Source organism: Lasioglossum baleicum, chromosome 6, assembly GCF_051020765.1.
Source record: "Lasioglossum baleicum chromosome 6, iyLasBale1, whole genome shotgun sequence".
NCBI lineage: Eukaryota > Metazoa > Arthropoda > Insecta > Hymenoptera > Halictidae > Lasioglossum > Lasioglossum baleicum.
In genome coordinates, this window is record NC_134934.1 from 13,191,508 (window position 1) to 13,211,707 (window position 20,200).

At 49.2% G+C, this 20,200-nt stretch overlaps 1 protein-coding gene across 7 annotated transcripts in view; it reads left to right on the top strand.

The window, feature by feature from the left end:
- Fz2 (frizzled 2) overlaps positions 1–17,715 on the top strand; it is a 154,515-nt gene extending 136,800 nt beyond the window's left edge. For all 7 annotated transcript variants that reach the window (XM_076425956.1, XM_076425960.1, XM_076425958.1 and 4 more), the window contains one exon: positions 11,247–17,715. In XM_076425956.1, coding sequence (XP_076282071.1) covers positions 11,247–13,525 — 2,279 coding nt within the window. In that variant the 3' untranslated portion in view covers positions 13,526–17,715. The remainder of the gene's footprint in view (positions 1–11,246) is intronic.
- Positions 17,716–20,200: the final 2,485 nt, after the last annotated feature.

The following is a 20,200-nucleotide window of genomic DNA, read 5'->3' on the forward strand; positions in this document are numbered from 1 at the left end:
AAGCGACAGCGGACATATTTTACCTGTCTCTTGCGCGCACCGTGTCTCCCCCAGTCAGCTCTGTGTTCAGTGTCTCTCATCCCGATCTACTCGTAACCGACCAGATTCCCGAAAAACCGGCATTCGTAATTTCAGAACAAGGATGTCCGAACGCATCGGGGATCTTGTTTCTTTTTCGATACGCGGCGCGCACACTTTGACACGTGAATTTATTGTTGCTGTTATTTTTAATACGGTAGATTCGAAACATAGTCGTGAAACGTGATAGCAGCTCGATGGTGTAGAGTTTCAAACCAGGGAACCAGCCTGTTAACCCCTTTGCACTCTTGCAAAGTATTTTTAACCTTTCGCTAGTCGGGTTACACGTTACACCTACCGCTCGAACCCCGAAGAATCCCGGTTTTTCACGCAACGGAGATACGCGTGGATTCCTGCTACCTGCCGTGATCTCGAAATCCGCTGCGAATTTCTGCAAATCTTCTCACAATTTCCTGAAATTACGTCCTTTCAAGCTGAGAACTAAGGCAATTCACTTTTTCGAGAACTCTCGGTACATTTCTGAATCTGCAACAAATAAATCGTTGCACAAATATTCTTCTCAATCATATTAAACCGTAGTCTGCAGCGAAAGATTCCTCCGAAGTCTCGAAACGCGTCCTCGACGAGCGAATCACCGCGCAGTTTGCATTATCTCCAACAGCCCAATCTCCGCGAGCGTGTCCACATTTCTGCGAGCGATTCGCCGCAACAAAATTAAACGTCCATATTAAAAGCGTATCAGGTCCTCGGCAACCGGCGATCGCGTTCCTAAAAGCCTGCATAACAAGACGCGACCGCGACACCCGAGAATCGATAACAATCGGCCGACGGACACCACCGGGCTCGGTTAGGGTATCGTCCAGAAAGAGAGATGACGCCGGTCTCTTATCTTGTTGAACATTTTACAACTGCATCGCGGCGAGAAAAAAGATCTCTCGGCTCGTATATTTTTTCGAGAGGTCCCTGTCAGGGTTCCCGGGGCCCGAAAACGAACCAATAAAACGCTTGGAGGGGGATGAAGAGACGCGAACGGGGGCCCATAAGGCGAAGGAATAAAACGACGAGGCAGGACGGCGGTTGGTGGTTCTGTCGCCGGTATACACGCGCGCGAGCACGCTCGACAGCCTGTGCACGCTCGCAAATATTTTCTCTATCGAGCGAAGGGAGAGCTGGTTTCTGCGACGGACCTCCCGCGGCAGCTGGGGATAATTTATGCAAAAATCGGCAACGGGGGGGCCGGGGCGCGAATAGAATTTATTCGCGCTTCCACGAAACCCGTAGGTCATCTTAAGGCCGGCGATCTCTCTCGCGATCCTCCTCGATCCATCATGCAACGACGGCGTCGCTCGCGACGGGACGCCGATCCGATCCGACCGGTACATTCGTTTTCGAAATTGAGAAGAAAAAAGAACCGGCGAAAAAACCACTCGTTTTTGGCTCCGACACTCTCTCTCCCTCTCTCTCTCTTTCTCCGTCTTTCTCGTGGACCAAACGATCCGGGAAACGAATCGCTCAAGCTCGTTTCGTCTATAATTAACGCCGCTCTCCGGCCCCGATCGGTCTTCTCGGAAGGAATATTCATTTCGGCTGTTTACGGGCCTCGTGTTCCCACTGTTTGTCTCCCTGTTTATTCGCGATGAATTACGATTCTTACGAGCGTGTCCGGGCTTTTTAGTGGGCCCGTCGCGCCGCGCCGTGGGGATCGAATATGTGTATGCGGTTTCGGGGAAAACGAGATACACCAGGGACACGGTGAAATGTGGTATAGCTGGGTTTTTAGTTTCGCCGCGGTTCCACGCGGGGAATAGTTTAACGAGGATCGCTTTCGGACCCGGATCTGTGGGGGAGGCTTGATACATTGCAGCACGGTGCCGGGACCTTGTTTGTTTTCCTTTTTGCCGGATCGTAAAGAATCGTGTTTGACTAGCTCTTATTAGTTTTGTGGTTGCCGATGCGCGGGGGTTGGTTCATCCCCTAAACTGATTTACGTGGATCAGCACCGATCTCTTTGACTTCGGTGCTTCCGATAAATCGTTTTAACGAGTAAAACATGAAAGTTAACTTTTCGTGCCCGCGAGATTGTTACAACAGATTCTTACTGTTTGCGTTACTAAATTTGTTTTCCGTCCAATACGTTGCTTGAAATTCAGGTATTGAACGAGTGAATATGACGACGTTTTGGTGTTGATGTTAAAATAGCTTTGACTGTAAAAGTTTAGATTGCATTTGCAGAAGTCGCGATAATGTAGCTGTTTTAATTCATTTATCACGGACGACGTTTGTGCATCGTAACGACTCTAACGAGTGTTTAAAAATTGGTTGCACGAGGTCAGACTGTTAAGTGCGCATTCGTCTGGTATTATTTATCTTCTAGCCTTTGAAAATAGATGTGGAGCGTATGAATAAGTCTACTTAATTACGATAACATCTGTGACATCATACAACGTCGGTCGTACAGAGGAATACCGAGAATCATAGTCATTGAAAATCTTATTAATAGGCCTGCTGGGAAAGTATTAAATTAAAGGCAAAAGTCTCACAGAAATATACATGCGTATAAGAAGAATTGATTATCCTGACGAAGAATTTGAATAGATTCGAAATAGTAGATATGAAAATTTAATGAGAATCCTATCTCTCTCTCTCATTTCATACGATATCATACAACTCCCAGCAGCAACTATTTCATCTGACACTGACGAGTGTGAGACAACACAAGCTGACCAAACATCGCCGTCCCATCATTCACCAAGAGTCTACACGAAACTACAAATGCCGCTCATTAAATGCCAAACACCGTCTACTAAGTAGTATCTCTCGGATCAAACCTGTCACTCACACAAGCTTCACTCGGTCACGAACAAGCGTTAAGCTAGAAAAATACCGGGGCATGGAACTCGTCACACCTGTTATTCTCCCACAATCGAGTATACATACTAGCTTTCGAAACCAGTTTACACGAATCCCCTTCGAAAGCGAGAAACAGTATTAACGATCGAATAATAAGATTCGGGATTCCATCGGTGCGTCGCGTTGCCTCGCTGGACAACAATGGTCGTCCGAAACTCCATTAGCCTGGCATTGAGAAGGTTAGTGGAAAATGGTGGCCGGGGATGGTGTATAGGTATACTAACAAGTTTGTTTCCATCTGGTCGACAGCGTAGTCGATACTCGGGGGCCGCGTGTTTCCGCGGGGTTCAATTATTAACATTCCGCTCGTAGCTCGGAACGGGCGCGCGTTCACCGTGTCCGCGCTGGCACAATGAGATAAACGGACAGAGAGACAACGAGAAAACCGAGAGAACGAGCGATCTCTCGTTGCGGGCTCTCTCGCGGGTGCCTCGGCAGAATTCATGATTAATGCCGGCGACGCGCGATTTGATATAAAACCTGACACCGCGCGCCGTCAGTTTTGCCAACTAACGAGCAACCACAACGGGCGTACCTTATCCATACCTCGCCATAAATCTCCGCGAGCGCTTTGATTTATGCATCTTTTGGGGCCCGGCTCGGCGCGGCATATCCGCGCAGGATTTCTTCTTTGAGCCACGCTCTCTCTCTCTCTTTCCCTCGTATCTCTCGCTCTCTTTCACCTCTCTTACACCGACCGGCTTTTTCCTCTCGCGTTTTAGAGACTCGCCCGAGGCGAACGGTTACCTTTGACCATCGGCCGTGTCGGGATGAAAAAATTTCTCGATGGCCACCGCGTCGTGTCTCTCGGCGACTCAAACACGCTCTTCACCCTTCCTTCGGGGCCGATCCTTTTCACGCGGTTTTCTTCTTCGTCTCAGCTTCCACCTCCTGGCGGATCGTCTCGCGGACGACGACGAGCCTCGTTCCCTCTGAGTTATGCTCGCCGCGACGTCGACAAATTGCCCCCTTCTACTTCTTCGCAGCACGATCAAAACTCCAGCTTCTTAGGGGAGGCTGGAACTCTCGCGCGCTTGCCACCGCGACGAACTGGGTCATATCGCTCTCTCAGAAACGTCTTTCAATTTGTTCCGCGCTGGCTTTGGCGGTCCCCGGGGAAATTGCGCTTGTATCCGCGACACGGGCAAATTTTACTAATGACGATGGGGACACACTCGTATTACGAACGCCCGCGAGACAAGTGTGTTGCTCCTCGGGATGATTCGAAGTGGCTAGCTGACGAACCGAGACCGAGTTTTCTGTCAGCGATTTATGCTGGGCGATTGAATTGTTAGAGCCTTTTTCTTAAGGGGCCCCTGGACGATCAATAATATTGTCAATACGCCTATCAATGATATTGACGCAGTGGAAGAGCATATTGATCGTTCAGCAGGGGCTCAAACGCATTGTCAATTTATTGAAGCATATTGATAGAAGTTTTGTTTAGTTGTCAATATTTCGTCAGTCTCGACTCGGACGTCGTACAGGCTAAATGGCTGGCGCACCGATTGAAGACGATTCCAACGCGGAACGAGACTTTACTAATGATTGACCAGAACTGTGGGAAGTGAAATCAAAAGATTACTTCAACCAAAACAAGAAACACATTTTTTCAGCAGAAAATAGTTGACGCGTTGATTCAGTTCAAACCGGATTTCACCATTGAAAAATTCAAGAAGAAAATAGAACCTAATTTCAAAAATAAACACGTGAAAATCGCCACCTTGTCACAAAATACAGTACACAACCGTTTTTCAAAACAACCGTGCGTAGTCGCCGTATTGATAGCTAGATTGACGAGATTATTGAAGGGTATTGACGGGAGCTTGAATATTATTCTCACCCAACATTGACAATATTATTGATCGCCCCTTTAGACTGGCAATTTTAGTTTGAGATGATTGTAGAGTAGATACCTTATCCTAGACACCAAATGTAAACCTACGAAAGATGTATGGTCTCTTATGAAGCAGGATTGTTCAAACAAGAATTTTTATTTTGCATAAAGATCCGCGGTCTACTTATGACAAAAGGAGTTGATTGCGCAGTGTCTTTCTTTGAAATTCCCGGCGCTCCCGGAACTGGTTCAATCGGAATCGGTCAAAAAGTGCCCGGGAAGTCGATAGGATTAGGAGATCAAAGTTCTCGTTTCGCGGCGTTAGCCGCAAAACGGACGTTTCCTCGGAGCCGTTCGTTCCCGAGAGTGATCTCGGGGGATTGGAACGAAGGAACACGTGTAGCACACTGCGGGTTTCAACTATCGCTCGGCGGAATCGATGCGGAATAGCATAGCGTCGAGCATCGAGCGCGCAGACGTGGCCGTACGAACGGAAACACCTAAATATACACACCGGCGCGGCAGTCGATAGAGCTCAGGCGGTGTCCGTCTTTCTCACCGTAGATCATTCCCCTGCGAAACAGAAAAGCGTTACCACCAGCATTTATCGATCCTTGGCATCGATTCGCCCGTGAAACACCCGTGCAACGCTCCAGGGTTGTAGGCATATCACTTCTACTCGGCCAGTCGCGAACGATTTAATTAACATTCGCAACGGGGCCGGGGGCTCCTCTCGCGAGATCGTTGCAAAACGTGTTCCCGATCGGCCGAGACACGACGGGACGTGCACGCCTTTTCGATTATTAATCGCCACGTGGCCGAGTCATCGTAATTCATCCGGCCCAACGAATGCCAGCCAGTCCTTATACCGGAACACGGTCACGCGCGGTACGAGCGATCGATCGTTAATCGTCGAACAACAACGTGCACCGCTTGTCGACGCGCTGAATGGGGCCCCATGGATCGGGCATTATCAGCAGGAAAGCGCGAAGCGGGCCCAATTAGCTCGCGCTCGAACAATCTCAAATCACCGCACTGTGTTCGAGGTAATGCTAAAAACTCCAATTTTCCAAGTATCAAATCTATTTGTAAGATAATTGTTGTCGCAAGACGTTAGCAACATAATTGTTCGGTCTCAAGAAGACCGAATGTGAAAATTAGACACGCTTGAGTTAGTTTAATATTTGAGGAACAATCTCCCATCGTTCGTTTTCCCATTCATGTATCCATAAAGCACTGGAATTTGTCGGAAGTTTGAAATTCTGTTAACACGTGCGTAACGTTCTGTTACATAAATTGTAAAATTTTTGTTGCTTGAGTTAGTTTAATATCTGAGGAACAATCTCCTATCGTTCGTTTTTCCATTTATGTATTCATAAAGCACTGGAATTTGTCGGAAGTTTGAAATTCTGTTAACACGCTTTCATTTCTCGACGAATTCACCGATTAGTAATTGTTACCTTATTTGCATAAATTCAATAGATTTTTGTTTTGTAGAAGTTGTTTTAGCTAAGTATAAGGTATACTTTTAAGAGAATGTCACTTTTGTACTATATACATTGTTGTAGTTATTAATATTTAATGATCACCAACGATTCAGTCGTTTTTTTATGATTCTAAGACTTTGGTAATGATTTTGTTATACTTCAGGGTGTGTCCCGGTGTTCGTTCCTGTGCCATTGTGTTCTTTGAAGTTTTATGATTAACAATAAGATGCAAGAAATGTTCACATTCGCTATATCTTCGTATTAACTTAAGTAAATACTAAATAATAATAATAAACACACAATATACGCTAAAATAAGAAAAAAGTACACACATAAAATTTAAATAATATACAGGGTGGGCCAATAACTATGTCCACTTTGAATATTGCCGTTATTTGTAATAATATGGGAAAATGTTATGAACGAAATTTGTACGGCACAGAGGGAGACATGTTGTGACACAAACATTTTCTGCGTGGAGGTATAGAGGAGATTTTAAGATCACCTTAATTGTTTAAAATGGAAAGACCTACTTTTTGTACCATGAAACGATAGACTCTATCGAATTCTGAGTAAAAATGTATTTACCTCCATATGTCTTAAATCTAATAATTAACGAGATATTATCGAAATAATTTTCTTTCTTTTTTGGATAATATCTCTCGTTAACTGTTAGGTTTAGGACATACGAAGGTCAACACTTTTATACTCAGAATTTGATACTCTATCGATCTATGGTATAAAAAATAGGACATTCCATTTAAAAAAATGAAGCTGACCTTCATATCTCTAAAAAAATTACAAAAAAACAACAATTTTTTGGTATCGTATGAGCCTCATTTTTGACGTATCTTTGAAAACCACAAAGATATTTGAGGTGGCAACGTTAGGTGACTCACCCTGTATATGTAAATATAATAAAATCGTGTCTGTTTGTGACGGCAGCAACTGAGAACGGCTGAATGTAGAAAGTTGGGGTTTGAGCCATTAGGCGCACCGTTTCTTCGGGAAGGTTTAGGAGAAATCCGCATTCGAAAAAGTCCATTCGTTTAAAAGTTGTGACGTTATTAGTGACCAAAGACGACTTTTTCGCCCTCTTTTGGGCAGGTTTTTGCTTATAACTTTTGGATTGGTTCTTGCACGTGGACAAAGTCGCTGGTACAGCTAGTCTATATATATTTTACAATTCGAATATTTGAAAGTCTCCTTCAAGCCGAAGGAAATACGAAAAGAACTTTGGACTTTACGCTCGCGATTCCCTGGAAGTTCTCGAACTGGAGTAGCGAAGTTTGCCAGACTCGATTGTCACAGGAGCAGACGATTGCTATTCTGCTCTCACCACGTCGGATCCGTAGGCGCTTCCTTCTACGTGACTGGTCGGCCCGAGAACGCCTTTTTCCCTCTTCCACTCGCGTTATAATTTCCCATTAAGGAACATTTTCGCGGGATAGCTGTGCGAAGGGTCGCAAAAAAGAACGAGCCGCGCAGGATGGATCGTGTCGGAGTAATGAATCAGTTTTAAAGGCCTCGCCCCTGCCAGGGATACGCGTTCCGCTAGCAGCGTTGTTCGGCTTATGATTTACGCTCCTGGCATGTAAATTTTGCACGGCCCGCCTTTTCCTTTCTGCCTACGCGGTCGTCGCGGGTGTCTTACCGCGAAACTGCCTACCCTAAAAATTTTGCGGTCTTCTGGAGCTACCTTTAGACAAGCTCGAATCTGGTCGTTCGCATCTCTTCCCAAACGACTTAATTTACTCGTTAATCAACGAAAAAGCCCGAGATTTACGGTCACAGATCGTTGATTGAAACAAATACGTTAAAAAATATGTAAAAGATTTATGCATAAATATGTGAATGCAACTAGCCATGGCTGCTACGAGATTGTCAGAAGTACACATTGTAAATCGAGTACCTATTTTACCACGTTCATTGAAAGCCCCAACCCACGATGAAAGTACCAAAATTGTGCAGCCGTCAGCCTCCCCTGTCGAATAAACGGAATACTCCGGTGCCAAATGAGACATCAGCTACACTTGAACCAGTGCATCCCCCCAAATGCAGCACCATTCATCATCCGGTGTCCCATGAAGCTTTTAGCAGCGTCGCGAGAACGACTCAATGAAATCTCGTTTGTCGAACGCAGCAGTTTCGAATCCGCAAAGAAAAATATCGAGTTGACACCCTGGCAGCTTGAATGGGGCCCGGAGGATCTCACGGGTCATCAGCCTCCGTCGAACAAAGTCAGCTCGAAACCCCCTAACGAAGAAACTCGAATCACGAGAAGAGAGGGGGCCCAGGGGTTTGCGAGAGAGCTCGAACCTCGAACTATAAGGGGGAAAGCGAATGGTCGTCGGCACGGAAGAAAAATACTGGATCCATTAGCCACGTGTCGATTAACCGAAAGGTGCACCTTTGCAGACTCACGCGTCCCATCAGCGTCCCGTAAATCCGAGGGGTGTCCCGCGTGAGTCACGTGTTTCCCGGACACCACGAGGAGAGGCACGGGGGTTGGTCGAACCCCCGGGACACCCTCCAGACGACGTCCACGCCGTCGAGAGATCGATTAGAGCCCGGTCGGCATTCAGACGCTGCCAACCGTCGGCCATGAATATCGAATTCCGTGCTGCTCAATCCTGTCCCGGTCGAAAGAATCGTTTTTATATCCTTCCTCTTCATTAACAGCGTCGACGAGGCGCGGCCATTTGGTCTCAAGATGGCCGACCACTTGCGGGCCACGACCCCGACGGCTCTTTTTCAGCGTCCACTCGATCTCTTCTAGACGTTTACGCGAGCTGAAGTTGATTGCCTTTATCCTGGCGGTAATTCGTGCGGTTAATTATCGATTCGGGGTTGGTAGACTCGGTGGTTCTATTCAGCTGGAATTGAGTTTGAAAAGTAGGCTCGAAGTAGTGTTCAATTTTATAAAGTTTGCTTGATAGCAGCTCATTTAGGGAGATGATCTGATCGGATCGTAGTGGAGTTGCGTAATACAATATTATGTAATGTAGGTAGAGCGGTAAGCACATGAGTTTAATGGATTATGGAAAATCTGTGATACATGTGATCAAACGCATGGTGGAGTGGTGGCTAAATTAACAGAACATAGGAGGAATAGACTGACTCTGATAGCTGTTTCAGAATGTCTCGTGCACAGAGGCTGCCACGACGTTATCTCCTCAATTCCGCCGTCAAGCCGATAAACTTCTGACTTCGCTCTTATTCGATAATGCCGGAACGATCGCGTAGATCGTGCGAGACACGTTGTTCGCGCAAAATCCATTCAAAGAAGTAATGTTAAACTGAAATTTGTAGCATGTGGATTTGCTAAAGCTGTGTTGTAGATTATTTAGAGTATTCGAAAATCGATTAGAGCACGGTAGTTTTCATCGCAAAATGGAAGAAGTGTTTTCGATTGGATTTGCGAACACTGGAACGGCTAAACGTTATCTATCCGAACACATCGCGAGCCATCTCCTCTGGTGAACACGATCTTCTCCGTACGTAACCAGGGGCAACGTGTCGAATCCGCGGCGTGTCCGCGTACGGTGGTCCTAATTAAGCGGGCCGATGAGGCTGGCCGGACTAGGTTCGCCATTATATAAGTCCCGAAGACCGTCGGCCGGTGTATTTGCATAACCACCCGCCGACCGAATCTCGATTCGCCGCTTCATTCGTTAAGTGGCCGCGCCGAAAGACCGTCTGCGACCTTAACGAACAAGGGCGCTCGGTTGGGTTCATGCGGCCGGCGCATAAATCAGCGGGCGTCGGAGCCTAGATCACCGGCTAGATCTCAGAAACCAGGGGGGGAGGGAGTGAGGGTAGGAGAAGAGAAGAGAGGAGAGAAAGAGGGAGAGGCACGATTGGCATACCTCGAGATATCGCCGGGGAACCGAGGAGAGGAACCGGCGAAAGGGTTCGCCGGAGGCGAACACGACGTGACGGGCGAATACGAGCAACGAAAAAGGGAGGCGGGGGCGGCGGGGGTTGAAGGCTCGAGACGACAGTCATGGATCTTATAATAGTCGAGCCGCGGAAAACACGTGACCGGAGCGAAATGTTATTGTAGGAGGCGGTGTTAGTTTTACCGTTTGTTAACTGCTAGCACCCCGACACGCGCTCCGCTCGGCTATTTATAAGACTGCCCGGCACCGATGCATCTCTCGGCCCGCGGGAAAGGAAGCCTCTACGTGTGTGGCTACGGAACGGAGATTGACACGCGCAAGGAAAGGATCAGGAGGACGGACGCCTCCTAATTCGGATGCTGGAAGGATTGAGCCCCGGTTTAACCCCAGGACCAGACGCCATTTTTCATCCTGCGCTTCCGGTTCACGTATTTTCGGCTAGACAGCCACTCCGTACGCGTTGCGCGTTCTGTCTGTCGGGGTTCAACCCCTTCGTTCCCTGTCCGACGCGTTCCGAGAATGCACGATTTAACGCGAACTCGATGGCGAAGAATCGTGAAGCATCGTGTTCGTACGTAGTCGTTGATCGATTATATCAGGTGAACGCTTTAATCGTTGCCAATGCTGTACGAGCGGTGAGAATCTCTGTATAATCGGACCGTGTTGTACTCAACACTCTGTCCAGTTTAATAAACGCGCCTACCAACCAAACCAGTCTCGACTACAAGGTTGAGGTGGACGCGAACGCTTCCAAAGCATAACGAGGATCACGGTACGCCTCTTCGATCTTCTGACAGCAGCTTGAAAAATTTGTCTTCGTTCTCTTCTATCGGAGAAGATCGGAAACCTGTTTAATAACTTTCTCTTGCGTCTGGTACTTCGAAATTATAGGATATCGAAGCCGTATTGGGAATAGGGTAATTGGGTACTTGAGGCGGGCAAATTTATAGGATTTTTTACTGGACGTTGAAGTTTGCATTACTGCTATCTTGTAACAAAGAATTTATCGATCCGAAGTATGCTTGCGCGAGAGAGAATTTTCTAACAAGAGTCGTTCCATTTGTGTTGCAGATCGGAGTGATGCGAGCCAGGCAAGAGTAAGTCAATCGTCATTCACGATGGGTGTACCCGCTCGACGGACGAAGCTGCTTCCGAGCCGGACGATGGCGTCGATGTTACCCGTGCTGTTGCTCGCAGCGTTGCCGAACGCTCGATTAGAGTCAGCGATCAATCCAGTGAGTAGCGTGGGCTCGGTATCGAACGGCGGCTCATCGTCGTCCTCTTCCTCCGGCTCGTCGTCGTCGATGGTGGGCGTCGTGCCTGGAAGTGGCTCGGGTTCCGGGAGCATGGTTGGGCCTGGCAGCAGCGTGGTGGCCGGTGGCAGCGCCAGCAGTAGCAACAGCGGTGGACACTCGTCTCTGAGCGGTGGGGCGACTAATGGGAATGGCAGATGCGAGGAAATCACGATCCCAATGTGCCGGGGCATCGGGTACAACCTGACCGCGATGCCGAACGAGCTGAACCACGACACGCAGGAGGAGGCCGGGATGGAGGTGCACCAGTTCTGGCCGTTGGTGGAGATCAAGTGCTCGCCGGACCTAAAGTTCTTCCTGTGCTCGATGTACACGCCGATCTGCCTGCCGGAGTATACGAAGCCGTTGCCGGCGTGCCGGAGCGTGTGCGAACGAGCGAGGGCGGGTTGCGCGCCCCTGATGCAGCAGTACGGGTTCTCCTGGCCGGAACGGATGGCCTGCGAGAGACTGCCAACCCACGGCGACCCGGAGAACTTGTGCATGGAGCAAGACAATCGTACCAGCAATGCCGGTCCAGGATCCGGCAACGGAGGAGCCGCAAGCAGCGCTCCGATCCCGGCAGCAGCGCCACCCCGGCCAACTAGGCCCTCGAAGACGACTCAACCGCAGCGGTGCAAGCCCGGCAAGAATCAAAAAAACTGCCAGAATCCCCCAGGGGAAAGGCCGAGGGACTGCACGTGCCGGTGCAGAGCACCCCTCGTACCCCTGGGGGCGGGGGGCACGGTGCTATCGGGTCCGATAAGCGGCACCGGCAGCATCGGCAGCGGGGCTGGACTGGCAGGCATGGCCGTAAGTGGGGGCATTCAGGCGCCGCCGACAAGCATAGGCCGGAACATCATCCAGGAAATTGCCGGAGTACGGAACTGCGCCCTACCGTGCCACGGCGCGTTTCTCACCCCCGAAGAGCGCGGGTTCGCGGCCGTATGGCTGGCTCTGTGGAGCGGCCTGTGCGCCGCAAGCACGCTCGTGACCGTCACCACGTTCCTGATCGACACCCAGCGCTTCAAATATCCTGAGAGGCCGATCGTTTTCCTGTCGGCCTGCTACTTCGTGGTGTCAATCGGCTACCTGTCGAGGAGCATGTTCGGCCACGAGGAGATCGCCTGCGACGGTCCGGCGTTGAAGTCCGGGGCCCAGGGTCCCGGGGCCTGCGTCACCGTTTTCCTGATGATCTACTTCTTCGGCATGGCGTCCTCAGTGTGGTGGGTGATCCTGGCGTTCACGTGGTTCCTGGCGGCGGGGCTGAAGTGGGGCAACGAGGCGATCGCGTCGTACTCGCAGTACTTCCACCTGGCGGCCTGGTTGGCGCCCACGGTACAAACGGTGTCAGCGTACGTAGCCGGTGGAGTAGCAGGGGATCCAGTGGCTGGAGTCTGCACAGTGGCACCGGAAGGCGTGCGATCGTTCATTCTGGTGCCGTTGTTCGTGTACCTATTGCTGGGAACGAGCTTCCTGTTGGCCGGGTTCGTCAGCCTGTTCCGGATTCGCTCGGTAATAAAGAGGCAACCGGGCGCGAAGGCGGACAAACTGGAGAAGCTGATGATCCGTATCGGCGTGTTCAGCGTTCTGTACACCCTGCCGGCCGGAGTGGTGCTCGCCTGTCACATGTACGAGTCGGCGCTCCGGGAAGAGTGGCTCGCTTCGCTGGCCTGCACGTGCGGGCCGAGGGCGCGACCTCTCTACTCCGTCCTGATGCTGAAGTACTTCATGGCGCTCGCGGTAGGCATCACGTCCGGCGTCTGGATCTGGAGCGGCAAAACCGTCGACTCGTGGAAACGTCTCTGGAGGCGTTTGTTCGGCGGGAGCGGCGGAGGAGGTCACGGAGGAGGTGGCGCCGGTATGGTAGCCGGCGTGACCGGCGTCAGCGGAGGCATCGGTAGCACCAGCATCAAGGGCGTCGTCGGACGTGTCGGCGTTCCGTACCCGCCGGCGCCGGGCCCGGGCAGCGCGCTCTTGCCACCTGGAAGCGTGGCCAGCGCGTCCCAACACCACCTTCACCATCACGTTCTCAAGCAACCCCCGCTGACGCACGTATGACGTCACCAGTCGGCGGGAGGCGACATGAACACCGCGGGCTGCGACCAGCAGCAGCAGCAACAGCAACAGTCGGTGCAGCAACAGGAGAGGCCTTCCGCCCTTAGCAACTACGGGCCCATTTAGCCCTTCGCCTCGGCCTCGCGCAGGCACACGCCGCACACGGCGCCACACACGGCGCCGCACACGCCGCACTCCGCGCCCACCATGTACTCGAGGAGATCGTTGGCCTCGACCACGGGTCCGTTGACACCCGCCCATGGGCTCGCGCCCTCTTACACGCAGGCGACCGAAGTCTGAAGCGAACATCCTCGGACCCGCCATCCTCGGACGATCAAGATCCGCGGCGCCTGCAGCCTCCAGTACATCCGACGTTACCGCGAATCCTCGCGACCCGTTCCATCGGGTAGCCGCGCGACTCGCAACGCCGCTTCTCGACCACCCGACACGCTACCCGTCAGCCCGTAGGCCACGGGCATTCTTTTTTCTTTTACCTCGAACGTGCGACGTGTCATCGTGGGAAAAAGGATCAGCGCGACTCGAAGTACTTTATGTGTGTGCGCGCGCGCGCCGCGTGTTCGTCGATCGACTGACCGGTGATAAATTCTCTTTGTGATCGGCGATCGAGGGATCGGCTTCGAGTCAAGGCTGTGGCGATCGAAGACGCGAGGACGTTACACGCCGGAGGGCGCTACTTCGAAGCCGGGATCGACGCTCGGGGCTGCGCCGTCGCGAGATGTGATCTAGTGCGCCGATTACAAGTGGTGACGAGCGAATGGGTGCGCGAATGGACGGTGTGAGTTCTCTTACTCGTATCTATCTCTACACTTTCTTACTTATATACCGTAGCGGAGCTCGTACAGTCCGCATGTCCGTCTAACGTGTATCGTCTCGTCTATTTATCTGACTTAGCCGTAACCGAGTATAGGTGTAAAACACGACTTTCGTTTGGACTCGCACGCCGACGAAGGTGGCCCGGCATCCGACCAGAGCACGGCTCTTTGCTTTCTACTTTTCTAGAGTTTCGTGTATCGCTAGTCGAAGAGGAACCGGCGTTTCTCACTTGCCACGAACGATCCCGCGTCCTCAACGGGGCGCGGGGCTGCTCGGATCGAGTGTTGGATCACCGACGTCGATCCGCGACGTACGACGAGAGCAACTGTATAGCGCAGATGTTGGGAGCGAACGAGGAGCGAGGCGACGTAAACTGTAAATATCACATTTAGGTGTTAGGCGAACCGCTGTAAATATTTGTCATAGAGAGGGAACGATCATCAGAATGATTATCGATTTACGGATCGGCCAGAGATCCACCGAGGTGTACAGCACGTATCACGGTCGCGGTGGACGCGCGTTCCTTTCGCTTGCTCGACCGCGGTCCGTGGAGCCTTGAATTCGTCGCGAATCTTTCGAAGAAAGTCGGCCGACTCTCGAGGAACCCTGCGTGCGTGTCACCGTGTACAAAAACCGTAGATCCGACCGATCCCACTACGAAAACGTCGATCGGCGATCGGCCCACCTCCGGAGGAGGCTTCGAAGGAGCCGCTAGTCTTGCCACGGACGGAGGAACGCGTGAATCGAGTGCTCATATACCTCTCGCGAAACATTCGAGCCCCCAGGGAATAATATGGTTTCTCTCTTCGATCGTTATCTTAATTTTCGTTCGCTTTAGTGAACTGGCTTGCGGCGATATTTTATTTTCGAGAATCACTTGTCCGAGAAATCGTCTCGGCACAATCAAAATGAAAAATTTGAAAAATCAGACCCCTTACTAAATTCTGCAAGAAAATGGATTTTTAATTTCGTTTTACATTCTTTACTCCTTGCACTGCGGCGTTCATATTTACTGTAACTACCAAAAGAAGATTAATAACATAGTCTCCGTTCGATACGTTTATCACGAGTCTGACGATGTTACGGTGCAAGGGGTTAACATTACGGATTCTTCTTCTTAAAGATTGCGACGATGTTTGCAAGTTTTGTCGGAGAGTTTAGTGCGAAGGAAAGCCAAGACGAGCAACAGAAGCCGTGTTGTTCTCCAGGGGCACGTAGGCTTCGCGCGAGGCGTAGCAAGGAGCGTGATATATTATATATACGTTTAACACACGTACGTTAGTAACGTCGAACAATTTTTTACTGCCGAACGAATCGCCCCTTGACCGTTTTTTATATATCACGTATTCGTATATATATATACGCGTCTCGAACCGTAGCATTGAAAAGTGTATAGAAACTGCCAGAGATTCTAAACCTGTTTTTGTACCTCGCACGACTATCGTTCTCGGCAAAGATGAGCAAGATTTTCACGACGAATTCAATATAAACGATTTTCTACCCGCGCCATATCTTCCAGTCAGGAAACTCATCTAATCACCCTGCCCGAGAAAAACGATAACGGGATTCTCGACGTTCGAACTCATCCGCCAATGAATCTTACTCATCTTTAACCCGACGGGCGAGACTCGAGTCGTGCACACGCGCACAAGACTCAAACCCATACATACATACACGTAAAAAGCCCCGTACGCAAGCACGTCGTAGGAAGACAAAGAATTGAGTGTACCCCCCGAGTAACGTAGATAAAAATGTAAAAGAAAACGAGCGAGAAGTCAACCTCGTGCACGGTCGCGTGTCCGTGTCCGTGTCCGTGTCTGTGTCCGTGTCCGCGCGAACTAGAAACGCGCAGCTGTCGATGGAACAGCGCGAGAAATACATAGTCGACTGCCACGCATGGACGAGAGCGAATCGTCGAGTACGTAAATATATATGTGTATATATAAATGAATATATATAAGTATATATATTTAAGTATGCGTATAAATATTACAGAAAAATATATATATATATATAAATATGAAAATGAAGAAACCGTGGCGGAGGCGCGCGCGTCTCTCGCCACTGATGTCGATATCTCTCACGATTTTTCGAGCGATTCGCGTGCAACAGAGGGCAAACACTCGTGGAACGTCCTCCGATCGGGATGTTCGATCGCCGGGGGACGTCCGTCGCGGGGATATATCGCAACAGAGCCGACATCGTTCGACGTCGAGCGAGAAACGAGGGTTCTACGGGGCTCGTTTTGCTCGCGTTTCTCGATCGTCGTCGAAAATTTCGGCGGGTCACGCGATCGCCCCGCGGGACCAGACGTTCCGTTCGCGATCGGGGGCTCTCGAGCAGGTGAGGACAGGCACACGGGAGAGGAGCGAAACGACGAAAAGACTGAGAAACGATAAACTGCCTCGAGCGAAACGTAAAAAGGAGAAACCGCAAAAAAAGTAACGCGGAGGAAGGGACGGGAAGGAAAGAAACGAAAAAAAAAAGAAAGAGGAGGAAAACGCGAGCCGTATTCGCGTACCCGGGTACGGGGATCCCTGCCAAAAACGAAAACGTACACGTGTAATGTTGTAAAGTAGTGAGAAGTAAAGAACCTTTTTAGCGTCACATATCACGCCAGGCCGTTGCGCGAGCGAAAACGGACAATGTCGCGTTCGTTGGGCCGACGATTGATGGTCACGGGCAGAAAAACGGTTGATAAAAACACGATCCATTTGTTGGCGGAAGGGGCCGGGGGGAGAAAATGGCGGCTGCGAGAGGAGGACGCCATCGCCGGCGGCCCCCGGGTTCGAGTGCTCGGAATGATCGAGGAGCGAACGCGACGTTAGAGAGACCAGAGGGAGGAGTTTATAACGAGTATTTGTAAGCCACTTTTTGTCACGATGATTGTCAATAAAATTGAAAATACTGTGTGTAACGAGTGTGTTCCGGGATTTCATCCATGTCGACTGGTTCTTTTTCGAGACGTTTTTCTGTTTCCTCCGTTGATTTCGGTCCTCCGGAATGCAGTTGTCGCGCGCGGACGCTTCCGAGCGGACGTGTCCTCGCTCTGTTTTCCCTTTTTGTACGTTTTCCTCCTTTGGACTTTTATGTTCTCGGTTTCTTTTTCTCTTTCTCGCTCACTCTCGCTCTCTCTCTCTCTCTCCCTCTTTCTTCTTCCTTTCTCTGTCTCTTTCTCTCTTTTCCCACCTCATCCTTGAAGCACGCGGATCCTCGAGATCGTCTTTTGTACAATTTTTACGTTGCCATAGTAGTTAACGAGTAACCGACGACCGACGACCATATCGTTATATAAATATATATATATATACTGAAATCAAAATTGTATACGATTTTTAATATACTTTATTATTATTTAAGTTCCTTGCGTTTCTTCTTCGAACACCCTACTCCAGCCCTCATCCCCAACGATTAACTGTTTCTATTGATTTTGTCGTCGATCTCGCGGACTCTTCGATCTGCAGTGCGGATAAATCGTTTACACAAACAAAGGTAAGTAATTGTACAGGGTTTCATATTTGATTTCCACTTCGACACGTCTCATCGGACGTTTATTATGTATACAGACTAATATTTTTCCAAAATCGAGCCGTGTTTGCTTCTCGGCGGAGCGTTTATCCAACAGGAATTGTTTGTATTGTGATCGGCGAAATACCGGTGGCCGATTCGACATAGAAAGGCTTAAGTAAATATTTCCTGCTTTAAATCATGGCTGAATATAAACAGACGGCCCCGGAGGTCCGCACTTCAGTTTGTATAAAACAAAAAAAACGGTCCCTTCCGTTTAAGTGCTTCGAACAAGTGGTTACATTCTTCCGTCTGGGAGCGAAACAAACTATCCCGACGGCGAAGGGCTACTGTCGAGACGATTCCGAGCACGAATGCTAGTATCACTCGCCGCGAACAGTAGCTACACGTTTTCTCAACCTTGCAGATCAAACTTATCATGATTTCCTAAGCAAATTATTTTACAATCCTTACAAATATCCTTGAACCATAAGCAGTAAAGAAAATGTGCAACGAGTTCTTCAAGCTTTACTTTTTTTAGAGCAGGAAATATTTATTTGTATTAGTAGAAATGTGTGTGTGGAGAAAAGGAATTAAAACTTGTAGTAATTATTAAATAATACGCACAAATAAATAACACGTGAAACATAAAATAACACGAAAGAAACGAATAACATTTGTATTTAATAAATAGATTCTATTCGAAATTTTCATCACAGACCTAACTCGTAGTAAAATCATAAGGCGAAGGGTTAATCCCCCGCCGTATTTTAAGGAGTCACACTCTTAATAATTTAAATTAAAAAAAACACTCCTAATAATGTAGCCAAAATAAAAATAAAAATTTTCTTTTCTCTTCTACATTTTTGGAGATAAAGACGTTTAATGACTGTAACCAGAGTTGGGCAAAAATTATATGTACATAAATAAAAAATTTTGCCGAACTCCGACTGTAACTGCGAAGAGAATTATACGGCGAGGGGTTAAAAGATTATTTTTACTAAAAAAAAACATTTTTACATCGTGTAATTTCATAGACTTTAACTTCGTTAAAGAGTCGAAAATTCAGCTGCCAGCGAAATAACGATGACCAGGAAAATAATTTGCGAGCGCAGAGGAATTCAGCGGCGGAAACTGCGTAAACCACGAATCGAAAGGCAGTCGGCCGGTTGCTATGGGGAACGTTTCAGCTAAGAATACTTCGGGGCCGAGACCTCAAAGGGTTGATACCGAAATTTCGCGCTTTCCGCGAGTCGGGGCCGAATCCATTAGGGAAGATAAACCCGCCGTCTTGAAGACGCGACGAGTAGAGGGGGCGGATACCGGCCGTAGAAAAGTTGCCGGGAAACGGGATGAGATTGTTTATAACGTTCTCCCTTCGTTCGCCGGCTGCTGGAAATTAATGTAAACGCAGACACGACCGTTCGAAAACCGGCGCGGTAGTGGACGCCGGTATTTACACGGCGTTACGGATCGCCCGGTGAAAATCGCCGTTTAACCCGGTACCTAAGTAAACCTACCCTTGTTCCGTGAGTCATTGCCGGCGGCGCAGACATCGCCGGTGGGGGTCAAACACCAACCACCGCCAACCCCCGTAGCCGACGAATTTATGGTCCGCCGGTGCACCTCGAGTATCACCGCCATAAACAAACCATATTAACCGGCGGACATTTACGGCCCTCCGCCGCTGCTCCGGAAGATAAGGATCTCCGTTAGTCATTCACTCGTTGAGCTAACTGGCCGAGCGTTGATTTCCCTAATTGCAGCTGCTCGATGCGCCTTCCGTGCCGCCTTGTCCGATGCACGCTGGCCCAAACACCCATTTCAACTAGTAAACAGTCAAAAACTGAATACACTTAGGGGACGAACACTTCTGTTTCCACTAAAATGGCCGCTTACATGCACGACTGTTCTAAAATCTACTTCTGCGAAGTCTACGCCATATAAAGCAAGCCCTTGACACTATAAATTCTCGGAGAGCTCTAAATTCATCATCTTCACCGTCTCGATAAGCATAATAGAAAATAGCATCATATTATAGAACCAATCATCGAATCCATAGTCAACCCAAGTGTAGAAATTTCCACTACCAACACATAATTACGAAGGAACAACCGGAGATGTGCCCACACCGCGAAGTCCTCACTTCAGTGAAACACATCTTGATTAAGTGCCCCTTCTTACAGGTAGAAAGTAGTAGATTTAACATCCCAAGGAAGTCTTAGGAAAGCGATGAATAATGAGATTAAAATGAACGATGTCATCCGCTTTGTCACCCACATGAACCTGAGGAGTAGAATATGAATGTAGGGTAAACTGTACAATGATTGACACCCT